Below are 13,213 nucleotides of genomic sequence, written 5' to 3'. Positions count from 1 at the left end.
GCACCAAGGAGCTCCTCATCCTGCTTTGAATTGGGAACCTACGTGAATTGGATTTAGGTCTCAACCCACTTAAGAATATTGCTGGGGCACCTAGCTTATTCGCTGCCCTAATTAGATGATCGTCAATTTACCTACACTAAAATCAGTCACACTGTTGAGCACAGAAGAAAATAAAGAAAACGTTAGAAAATAAAAACCTAGGGAGAATTGCAACTTATCTTAAATACCAATGTGAACAGACTGTTTCATAAAAGGCTAACAATCTTTTCAGCTCAACCAAGGGCAATATTCATAATGTTAAAAGCAACATTGTTTTTTTTGAACCAGGATTGTCAAAGCTACAAGCTGAGTGAGCTTTAATCTATGGTGGCCAGTAGCCAAGACTCACCTCCGGTCATTCCTTCGCCTCCGGAATAATTTCTTGGTCTGTGCAACTTCAGCTTCATTAGATAATGGTTGATAGACCTGGAAGAAATGAACAAGCTGCTTGTTAAAGGGTTGTTCTTATAGTGTAAACATATTACAAATGGTTGAAAGTTTGCTTCTGCTGAGCCAAAAATACTATTTCCTGAAGGTTCTGACATCCTGGGGTAGGGTCTCCGGCAAGTAACAACCATCCAGAACTAGACTTAATTACTGATCCTCTGTACTTGGGCCCAGGCAAGTGATGGTCTCCGCAGGTAAGCCATCAACATCCAGCTCCACCACACTATCAACTTTCTCAACCCCTACTCAGACTATGAATTGCCAAATGCTTGTTCAACACCCAACATTAGATGAACAGAAGTATCCTCAGAGTGAATATTCAGAAGACCTCATATCTTCATTTTCATTGTCTTACCTCTTGCATCTGTGCCTTCAGCTGCTGAGGCCCCAGGGTCTGGAATTCCATCCTGAACATCTCTACCTCCCTTTCTTCTTTTAAGACATTCCATCAAACCTGCCACGTTGACCATTATTTTGGTCTTGTACTCTGATATCTCCTTAGGTGACTGTGTGCCAAATTTTGTTTGATATTACTTGTGTGTTGCACATTACTGTTGTTCTCTGTGTTGCACATTACTGTTGTTCTCAGGATAACTGACTGCAGAATACTTCCAGCTGAAAGGGCATTGCTGGAAAAGGGAAATTCATCCCAGTTTTGCCACCTAGCATTAACAGAATAGCTTTAGGTAAGGTACAACACAGTTTAGATGGCTGAGTTCCCTTTACTGTGCCCAGTTAATAACCACAGGTCAGAAATAGCGAAGCTCATTATTCATTATCCAGAACACACATGCAGAGATCAAGAGGACAGCCAAAGTTTTTTTTTGTTAAAACAAATTGTGCAGACATGTTGTGGAGTTTGGTTGCATGTAGAGCTAGTGCTATCTACCATTGTTCCATTCATGCTTCCAGATTTGTACAATGAGACAGAAGCATTCAGCTAATCATGCCTGTGTGAGGAATTCACATACAAGTTGGATATAGATTAATACTCCCTGTACACTGTGATATTGATATGCTAAGGTTTGGGTATGGTGTGGATAATATTTAGGGTAAAGTTCCTCTGAGCACATGAGGACCAGGGAAAATAAACATGCAAATACCCTTCCAATTAAAATTTAGAAAAGGCTTTGTTGAGCCAAGATATTTATAAGCTACTAGAAGAAATGAACTTGCATGTTGAGAGCCACATTACCTACAACAGTTTTGGCAAGCTCACATCCTGAAAAGACCATTCTACCAAGTACCATATTTTCAATTCTTACATTAAGTTGTGTGTATGAATTATCTGTTTTAGGCAATTTTAATGTGGTAGATTGTAATCATTTAGTCAATACTGCTTCAGGTTTTAAGAATACAAGAACCAAGTAATCAACCTTGCCACTTCAAGTTGCTGTTTCAGGAAAAGTGACAACAGTCTTTCCCTCTAACATGTGAGTGAGCTCGTACACACTGGAAAACACAGCGCCAAAACTGACACTTATAATTGTTTGGAAGCAAGGTCATGATTCCCAAACTTCTTCAGACTTATGTTCTGCAGCCTAGATCACATTAATATCAAGAGAAAACCCTATGGAGACAATTCACATGCTGCGGAACAACTCAGAACAATTAAAGGAAGTATGTCTACAAAATATTTCCTTCCGAACACAACCAAGTTAATAATTTTGCCTTGTTCTCTGCATTGAGTTTTCTTGGAAGGTCCCTTTAAAGATTCAGTATGCCCGAGTTGTGATCCATAATTACTCTGGGACCGGGACCTATATTTTGAATGATCTTTCTGCATAGAGTGTACAGCACAAAAACAGGCCATATGACCCAATGGGCATATTCCGGTGTTTATGCTCAAAAGTGAGCCTCTTCCCAAACTACTTTTCACCTCGCCTCATCAATCCTCTTGATCTACTCTCCTTCACATTTATCTGGCCTTCCCTTAACATTTTAAATAATTTTTTTTTCCCCTCAGGGGAATAAATACATCAGTGGTTAAGTTCCAGTACTAATGTCCAGAGTTTGATTATTGATCCAGAAACATTAGTTTGAATTTCATCTTGGCAGTTGAAGAATTAAAATACAAGCAACTAAATAAATAAAAATTTTAAAAAAGCTACTAACCATAAAAATTCCTATTTAAATTCATTTACCTTCATAAGCTCAGAATGAGGGGTCACAGGCTAAGGTCATGTGGCATGCTATTTATGACTGTGATGAGGAGAAATTTCTTCACCAAAAGAGTGACGAACTTGTGGAACTCTCTACTTCAAAAGATATTTGAAGCCAAATCAATAAATATATCGAAGGAGTTGGATATAGTTCAATGGCTAAAGATGTCTGGGGAGAAAGCAGGAACAGGGTACAGTAAAACTCCAATAATCCGCGACCTGATGATTCAGAAATCTCGATGGAAGTGCACAGGTACCTTGAAGGATTTTAAGAGATTACAATTTGGACAGAATGAAAACTTTGAAATCAAGGGGTTGTTTCACAGAGAGTTAATAAAGGTTTCCGACCCAAGGGAGATGGGTAAAATTGAGTTGGTATATTGGCAGTTATCTTGAATGGTGTCAAGTTTACAGCAGGGAAAACTAGAATAGTCAAGTCCTGAGCCAACAAGATCTGGAAAAGGATTTCATCAGCAATTGATTGAAGTTCAGGACAGAGTCAGACAATGTTATGGAGTGATATTGTGACACAGATCATGCATATCCCCTTGCAAACCTTTGATCTGTGCTAAATTGTCCAATACTAACCAAACTGATATCAGGCAACTAAAATTGAATTGCATAGGCCAGAAAGGACACCTGGTTACAGTAATCTAATGGTTCCTGATGGAAGGGACAGGTACACAATCTTCGACTGAACCCAGAATCATGAATCAGCAAGGAACCTGCTCTAAAGTTGAATTTGTTGTTAATGTGCACTGTTTGAGCCCGGTGATTAGAATAACCACTTGATCCAAATGAAAATGAACATTTCAGTGACTTGGTGGAAAGGGGGTGGGGAAAAGAGTCCTGGCAAATCCAAACTCAGCAAGTTGCGGCTCATGCTTTGCTACAGCTTTGCAGCCCCATGATCTTTGCTGCCAAGCAACTTCCTAACATCTATTCCTGTTTATACAATGTTTACTTTTAGATAAACCAAATTGCTAATCCAAGGTTCACACTTGGATACATATTCTAGATGTAGCTAATGATTGCCCAGCATCTTGAGTTTTATTGCTTGGCTTAGTCCAATTCAGCAGCCTCCACAGAAACAGCATTCTGCAATAATTTTTCCAGATACATTGTCTTAAATGTTCTTCCTGCTCACATCGTCATTGTGTTATAAACTAGCTGCTATTGATTACTTGAAGTGCTACTTTTAATCTTGTGTGTCAATCTAAACTCTAAAACCCTTCAGTTTTTCCACATCATCCAACTTTTATTTATTCACAGGATCTGGGCTTCACTGGCAAGGTCAGCATTTAATTCCTATCCCTAGAGTGGCAGATTTCCTTCCACAATCAACATTAATGAACAAATTAAGCTTTATGCTCACTTCTACTCACGGAAGCTTTTCATTCTGGATTAATTTATTAAATTTACCAGCTGTTGTGATGGGACTGAAAATCTTGTCTTTGGATCATTACCAGACCTACGGATCATCAGTAAACCCACTGCTATACTGCTGCATTCTTTCCCCAATCTATTCCCAGTCTAAGTACAAAATTTTATTTAGATTTTAACCACTGTGCAAGTTGATTTTCAAATGACAAAATATTTCATTCTGTCACATTTTGCCTTCTTCATCATTTCATTAATAATCTCTGGCTGAATCAGTTATTGTTCCTAATAAAATACATTAATTTGGTCACATATATGTAAATACTCCCCGCAAAAAAAACTATCCAAAAATGCCAGGTGAACATTCAAAGATAAATTGAAAATGTGTTCATGTTGCTGCAATAAGAACAGAAAATGCAGGAAATACTCACCAGGTCAGGCAGCATCTGTGGAAAGAGAAACAGAATTAAAGTTTCAGGGCAGTGACCTTTCATTAGAATTGGAAAAAGTTAGAGATAAAACAGGTTTGAAGATGTAGAGAAAAAGGTAGAGAGGCTGGCACAAAAAGGTAGCACATATGAGCAGGAAGATAGTGGAAAAAAATTAAAAGTAATGGTAGGGTAAAAAGCATGGCAATGGAACAAGCGAGGAAAGAAATGAAAGGTCAAATGGAGAAATAAAAGGGAATAATAGAATCATTATGTAATACTATTGAAACTCAACACTATCTGATGGTTGTAATATGCCTGGTTGAAACTTGAAGTACTGTAGCTTGAGTTTACATCGACTTTCTTTGGAAGTGGGTTAATATTGAACTGACATAATTAAGCAATTGAGAAATTGTCTGAGAAAGGGGGTGAGAGTGGAGGACCAAAGAAAAAAAATGAGGCAGATAATTGTATGAGGCTAGGCAAATGCACATGTGGGAAAACAATAAATGAGCAAAAGGAGCAGGGCAGAGAGAGATGAGAGGAAAGAGAAAGATAGGAATAGAGAAATGAAAAGGGGATGAGAGCAAATGACTGATAAGGCCCTGGGGAGTATTGAGAAACAGAGGGACTTTAGTGCACAAGTCCAAGATCCTGGAAGGTGGTAGCATTTGTCGACAAGGTGGTTAAAAAGGCATATGGGATACTAGCCTTCATTAGCTATGGCAATAAGTACACAACAGGGAGCTTAAGGTACAACTTAACAAAACATTCGTTAGGCCATAACTGGAGGTCTGGTTACCACAGCAGGAAGGACAAGACTACACCTGAGACAGAGGAGGTTCACCAGGATATAACCTGGGATGGACTGTTTCAGTTAACTGGAGACACAAGAGACTGCAGATGCTGGAGTCACACACAAAATACTGGAGGATCTCAGCAGGATGGCAGCATCTATGGAGGGCAATAATAGTCAACCAGTCCAGATGAAAAGTCTCGACCTGTAACGTCAACTGACCATTCTCCTCCATAGATGCTGCCTGTCCTGCTGAGTTCCTCCAGTACTTTGTGTGTTGAACTGGATAGCTGGGTTTGTTTTCCCATGGAACTGAGGAAGCATAGTGGGTACATGATTGAGGGAGGGTGGAGAGAGCGAGAGGGAGAGCCAGAGGGAGAGAAGAAACAAGCAAATAAAGACTAACAAATAAAGGGATTGACAGAGCTTGAAATGGAAGGGCAAGAATGCAAAAGAACCACCCCAAAGAATAGACTATAAACAGTCAATGAAAAAAAAGTTAATTTCAATTCCAGAAATTCCGGACCTTTAGTTTTTAGACTAAGGCTCTATAATTAGCTTTGTTTCCTTCACAGAGGATACTGCAGGAACACACACACATTATTAAGGAAACACTATTGTCGCTGTGAAGGAACTGCTTCTGCAAACAGCCTTCCTTTAACCCTTATGGAAAGTGGGGGGGGGGGGGGGGGGGGGGGTGACTGCCGCTGAGTTGCATTGAGTCCCAAAAACAAATGCAAACAAACTTATTGTGTTGCTGTTTCTTTGAAACATCACAAATGATTTCCACAATATGGCATACATCAGGAAATTTGATGAAATGTGAAGGCAACCAAGGTGAAGGATTGTTGGTGATAATGAGATGATTCATAGTTGCTATTTCATTGCAATATAATGCTCACTGAAAGATGACAGACAGACAGCTTATAACTGAGAGTTGGGTAAAACTAACCAATCTACCCACAGTCTATAAAGCTCGAGTTACTCAGCCATTCGCAAGAGCACCAAGGAATTTTTCTTACCTAATTTTGCTAATAGGATGTCATTCTCCCAGAACATATTAGATCAACTGCAGACCAAATTATGCCATTTCAGACATGATAAAAATACACCTTGCTCATTTTACTAATTTTAATGGGAAGTGCAAGTTATACAGCACTACATTTATCATTGTGGGAAAGTCATTGGTGTCTGCAAAGTACAAATAAATTTGTAAGTTCCCTGGATGGAAACAAAATTACTTAAAATTAGCCCATTTACACACCATTCTTTTTGAATTTCAGATTAATTGCTCCAAATCTATCAAATCCATCAAGATTGCTATCATGCAATAATGAAATACACTAAACACCAGCAGATGGCAATGTCATTTCATAGACTCATATTCACACCAATTTGATTTTTTAAAAATATATGTACAAGTTAACAATTTTGCCCAGTTATGAACATTTCATCTGTCACGTACCAGCAACAAAAGAAACACACCGAGTCAGGTATAAGTGTTAAAAACTATTAATAACTACTTATGATAATAAGAAAAATAAAAGTAAAAATGTTAGAATGTTAGAAGTAAAAATGTTAGATCTTAAGCATTAACCCCAAAAACTAAACTCAAAGTGTGTGTGTGGCAAATTTCCAAACTCCAAGTCCAGGAATAGTTCTCAGAGTTCAGTTCAGCAAGCCATAAGGTGAAACATGAGCAAAGGCTTCTGCAAAACCACTGTTGACCAAAGAGGAAATGTAGAGAAAAAACAGAGTAATTACAAAATCCAAATGTTCCACAATGGAACTCGTATGACACCTCAATCACTGAGGATCTCCATTCCTTTGTTCCGGAGTATCTGCCATCATGAAAGGCATTCGAGACGTGGCCGCCCACATAAATACCCCTTTCCTTCTACAGGTTAACGACAAAGTGGACTCCACTGGATTATTCCAAAAATCCATACGTGGACTGTAGTGACAGACACAGTTATTGTTTTTCATCCATCGATACAGAGACCAGCAGGCAGGTGTCTCTCTCCCTCTCTCTTCTCTGACTGACTGCTCCAAAAAGTCATCATGTCCTTATCTCCTGTTGTCGTAATCATGCCACACACACACACACACAGTGCTATGTCTTAAAGGGACATTCACCAATAGTAACCTAATCCATAACACATCTCAACAGCAGAAACTGTTGGCACAAAACAAGCAACTTTCGTACTTGTGAAATCACACTCTGCTAATAGCTCCTGTACTTTCATCAAATCCTAACTTGGGCCAAACACTGTTAGGTTTAAGATTATATACTACCCTCTTTACTCACTTTATGATTTCCATATCTGTGGCCTTTAACACTGTTCAAATGAAGTCCAATGCAAGCTCAAAGAACAACATCTCATCCTCCAAGTGGACATGTTTCAACCCTCAGGAGTCAATGAATTCAACAATTTCAGATAACCAGTGATTCCTGTTTGTGTCAGAACTGGCAAATTCTAATGAAAGGTCATCACACTGCAATGCTAACTCATTTTTCTCTCTATAAATGCTGCCTAACTTGCTGGGTATTTCAGATCTGACCTTTATTTCAGGTTTTTAGCAATTAGAGTTTTTTTTTACTGTTGTTAGCAGAATTTCAGATTGCGATGAGGCAGCGTACAGGAGTGAGATAGATCGGCTGGTTGTGTGGTGCCTCAACAACAACCTCGCACTCAACGTCAGCAAGACCTGGACTTCAGGAAGGAGAAGTCTGGAGAACACACACCAGTCCTCATTGAGGGGTCAGTGGTGGAAAGGGTAAGCAGCTTCAAGTTCCTGGGCGTCAACATCTCTGAGGATCTATCCTGGGCCCAACACATTGATGCAATCATGATGAAGGCACGCCAGTGGCTCTATTTCATTAGGAGCTTGAGGAGATTTAGTATGTCACCAAAGACTCCTGCAAATTTCTACAGATGTACAGTGGAGAGCATTCTGACTGGTTGCATCACCACCTGGTATGGAGGATCCTACGTGCAGGATTTAGAGACTGCAGAGGCTTGTAGACTCAGCCAACTCCATCACGGATACAACCCTCCCCACCATCGAGGACATCTTCGATAAGCAGTGCCACAAGGCGGCAGCATCCATCATTATGGGCCCTCACCATCAAGGACATGCCCTCTTCTCATTACTACCATCAGGGAGGAGGTACAGGAGCCTGAAGACCCACACTCAATGTTTCAAGAACAGCTTCTTTCCCTCCACCATCAGACTTCTGAATGGTCCATGAACACAACACTTTATTCCTCTTTTGCACTATTTTTTTTAAGTTATAGTAATTTTTGTCTTGCACTGTACTGCTACAAAACAACAAATTTCATGAGACATATGTCAGTGATAATAAACTTGATTCTTAAAGTTCCAGCAATTTTCTCCCCGTCCTTGTTCATTTCCTTCCACTTACATCTTTCCCAGATAGATCAGCTATGATTAACGAGCCTCTCCAGCTTCTCTCAGCCACCACCACCACTTGCATCAAGTCTATTTTGACCAGACCTTCTTTGCTTCCTCCACACCAACTCCCTCTTCTGAAGCTTAAAAAAAAATTGATTTGCAACTGTTCTTAGTTCTGATGAAAGGTCAGAACTTCGACCTTTAATCCCTCAGCGACCTTACAGCAGAAGGAACTGTTAATGGTTAGATGTGAGAATTTTTACATTTCCTTCCTTCTCCACAGATGCTACCTGACAAGCTGAGAATTTCCAGCAGTTTTGGTTAGAGGGTCTTTAAAATCAACATGGATTCTTACATGGAGTTGCTGAAAGAGAGGTGTGAAGCCATGATTATTTGAAGGGGCTGTACAGTTATTCAGAACATTGGAGTGTTAAGATGCATCATTGACACGAGGCAAAAATTAATTTGGGACAGACAGTCATCTTAAGAGCTGGTGTAAATATAGCAAATGATATGCTGCCATTCATAGTGAGGGGAATTGAATTCAAGAACAGAAATTTCTTACAGCAAGCGTACTGGTCTTTGGTGAGATCACACCTTGAACACCATATGCAGTTTTGGTCTCATCCGAGGAAAAATGTTCTTGCTGTGGAATGCAGCTAAGGTTCACCAGACTGATTCCTGGGATGGCAGCACTGATATATTAAGGGAGAATTGGGCAACTGGGCTTATATTTGCTAGAGTTTAGAAGAATGAAAGGCAACCTCATTGAAACTTATGTTGATTTAATTATGAAAATACGTCCAGAATCACTGGACAAAATTAAGAATGAATGGGAAAGTGAACTCCAGACATTTTACCTACAGAGACATGGAAGAAAGTTCTTCATTTAGTTAATACATCTTCAATGTGTGCCAGACACTCTTTGATACAGTTTAAGGTAGTTCATAGGACCCATATGTCAAAAGATAAGCTAGCCTGTTTTTATCACCATATAAATCCTATATGTGACAGATGTAAATCGAATGTGGCTTCTCTGACACATATGTTTTGGTCCTGTCCTCTTTTGGAAAAATATTGGAAAGACATTTTTAACATTATCTCAACTGTATTGAAGATTAATTTACAACCTCACCCTATCACTGCAATTTTTGGATTACCAAGGATAGAGTCTGGCCATTTATCTGCTTCCGCTTACCGTATGATTGCCTTTATTACATTAATGGCCAAACGATCCATTTTGCTTAAATGGAAGGATCCAATACTCCCTACTACTTTTCAACGGTTCTCAAACTACATCATGTTTAAACTTGGAAAAAAAATTAGGAGTGGTACTGTTGATCCTTCGTTAAATTTGAAGATTGTTGGAGTCCACTTATTCAATATTTTCACATGATATAGATCCCTCTTCAATAACTTTCCAATTTAGATGAACGGAGTTGACGACATAATATTGCTCTGTTTCTATTTAGAAATTTCAGTCCGGGTTTTTAAAATTTTTTTCAGTTTGGTTTGATATATTGTTTATAATTTTTCTTACTGATTTGGGATTTTTTTTCCCTTTCTTTTATATACACAATAAGTCTTTTTCTTTCTTTTATATTATATTCATTTACTAAGAGATCGTGGGGTCTACAGATTTTTATATTTTACTATTCTTTATGATTATCTATGCCATGATTGTTCTCCTGATCTCTTTGTATTACATGTACAATCATCAATGTTATATATTAATCTGTATTAATTTGGAAACTAATAAAAAGATTGAAAAAGAAAGAAAGAAACTTATGAAATTCTGTGTGGGCTTCCTCAAGGTGCTCTGGTTTGCTCCTACATCCCAAAGATGCATGGTTTGGTAAATTAATTGGCCACTGTAAATTGCCCGTGTGTAGGTGAGTAGTAGAATCTGGAGGGAATTGATAAGAAAATGGAGAGAATAAGAAGAAAGGGATTAATGCAAGATTAGCCTAAATGAGTGGCTGGTGTCTGGCGCAGACTTGATAGGTCAAAGAGCCCATTTCCCTGCTGCATCCCTCTACAAAGGACTATTTGCAGGATGTTCCTGGTGGCGGCCTTAGGGGGCATGCCATTCAGAATTGGGATGAGGCAAAAGTTCTTCACCAAAAACCTGGTGAACCTGTAAATATATTGAAGGGGCTAAAGAATAGCTAAAGAAACCAAGGGATGTGGAGAGAGTGGAGTAGTAGGCACTAAATTTGGATGATCAGCCATAATCACACTGTATGGCAGAGAAGGGCCAAATGGCCTACTTCTGCTCCCAATTTTTATGTTTTGTCTGCGAACCTGTGAAATGAAAACTTAAGAGAATGAAATTATGCCACTGAAGTGTCAGGAGTAAGGATCTGGAGAGATTGAACAAGATTAAGATTGGGGAGGGTGGGTGATGGAAAGTAGGCAGGACCACTGAAGAAGAGGTCCTAATTGAAATACAAGAATTATAAACAAATGATAAAATGATACACTGGAGAATATAAAAAGCTGTTTAAGGACAAAGCAGGATAGAGAAAATTCAACAAATATCAAAAAAGATAGCAAAACATTTTACATTTTTAACAGTAAAAATAAGGCGAGATTGGAACCCTGAATCATTTCCAATGGAAAACAAAAAGTGGTGGAGGAAAACAAACTATTTGTTTCCTCTCAAAGATGAGGGAAATAGGCTAAGAAGTCACAGGAGTAATTCAATAAAAGTATATTATACTCAGGATGGAAGTAGGCTTAGTACAGTGCAAGACAAAGCTCCGGGGCTAAGATTCAAAAGATAAAGAAAGGCTCCTATACTTCTCCAAGTAAAAAAACTAATTGAATTTTCAGTTTCTACCAGCAAATACAAATATTAAAATACAGTAATAATAAGCCTACCTGTACAATATCTCAGGAGCATTGTGTGAAGTACACAAGTACATGACAGGAAGAATATCATAGTTTTAGGCAGGGTATACAAAGAATCATAGTATGCTATCTATTACAAGGAAACAAAAATGCTCGAAAAGATCAGAACAACCTGGATTAAGAAGATATATGTGGAGGAATCCAAGCACTTAATTGTGGTCTACGACAAGATGTGGATGTAACTGCAAGACACTATGACATGGGGGAGATGAGCCAGCATTCCCCAGTGCCGTGAAAATAACAATACTCAGATTGAATTCAGAGATTTCTATTAAATAATGGCTCATACTTTAGGAATTCAGAACACAGAAGCATGTTATACTCTTGACAATTGCTTTTACAATTGGAAAACTAGAGAGAGACTTGATTTTCTAGAGATCCTGCTGGGAATTATTTATGTAGATATCAGATGAGGACAAACCCAGACTTGGCTGCAGTGCCAACATTCTCTTCTTCCTCATACTTTAAGGATGTGTAAAAGGACTGTACCCACTCAGGCTGAATGGTCAGAAGCATGCAGGAGACACAGCCCTCCTACACATTTCTAATCATTCAATACAAGTGTTTGCCATTTATTTTCAAGTTCATTTAAAGGTCCATTTGGGTACATTTAAAAAAAATCTTGGTCAAAATAAAAATGAATGAAACAAAGCAAAACCCTGAAAGTTTGACACAGGCAATCATTATAACCATTTAGAGAATTGCAAGTTGTTGAATAAATGCCAGTAAATAGTCATTCCTCTCTCATGAAATGCCACTTAATAGAGTGTTAAATAGGAGGTATAGAATCCCACAAGCTATTATTCTGAAATAGTCTCTAATAATTAGGGAACTCTTATTCTATACACATTGAAGTCACATCTTCAAGAGATATGTTAATTGGTTTGACAAATGTTATGTCCATTTTTCAATAAAGGCTTCCAAAGTATTGCATTTGCTTAAAAAACACAAGTATATACGGCCAAGAAGATGCATAAAGCACTACTGAAACTCCAAAGACACTGCATTTTAAATAAATATAAAATAAACATATCAATACAAATCACAAGCTCAAAGTCGTAGAAACCAGTTGTTAACGGCTCGAGTAAATCTCAAGGGAATGGCTTAATTTGAACAAAGCACAGTATCGTCTTTGACTGATGACCCCAGTGGAGTTCACTAGAAATGCTGAGTGGAGCCTGGAGCCGTGACGCACCTCAGCCACACATCCCTTTCACAATGGAAGGAAGAGGGTGTGGGAGGAGTGCTGCGACGTGCTGACCCTTCATATTGTTGCTTGGCAAGAGAATAGTGTGCTTCCAGCCAAGAACTATTTCATTAACAAGTTTTTTGACTCGCTTAAGTGACCGTGTCATGTTGTGTGCAGACAGAAAGTCAGGGAGAGCAGCTTCATTTACAGGTACCTGTGGCACAGCACGTAGACTATTATTGAAGTAAGGTTCAACTGCAATCAGAGTCTCAAAGCCCAAAGATAAACAGTGGATCAGCATATTAAAAAGGATATTTTTTTTTTAAATGAAAGAGACTGAGGTGGGGTTGGGCAAGGTAAGAAGAGTTGGAAGACTGAAGATGACTAATTTCACTCTATTTTGAATATGGACACACTGAAATATTTTTTGTTAAGGAGTAAA

At 38.7% G+C, this 13,213-nt stretch overlaps 1 protein-coding gene across 4 annotated transcripts in view; it reads right to left on the bottom strand.

Moving 5' to 3' along the window:
• The window catches only part of ctif (CBP80/20-dependent translation initiation factor), a 159,750-nt gene that overhangs the window by 48,840 nt on the left and 97,697 nt on the right, over window positions 1-13,213 (bottom strand). For all 4 annotated transcript variants that reach the window (XM_052040136.1, XM_052040154.1, XM_052040162.1 and 1 more), the window contains one exon: window positions 389-465. In XM_052040136.1, the coding sequence (XP_051896096.1) occupies window positions 389-465 (77 nt within the window). The remainder of the gene's footprint in view (window positions 1-388; window positions 466-13,213) is intronic.

The sequence above is a fragment of the Pristis pectinata genome, chromosome 2, assembly GCF_009764475.1.
Source record: "Pristis pectinata isolate sPriPec2 chromosome 2, sPriPec2.1.pri, whole genome shotgun sequence".
Lineage (NCBI taxonomy): Eukaryota > Metazoa > Chordata > Chondrichthyes > Rhinopristiformes > Pristidae > Pristis > Pristis pectinata.
This window is presented reverse-complemented; position numbering and strand designations above follow the sequence as displayed.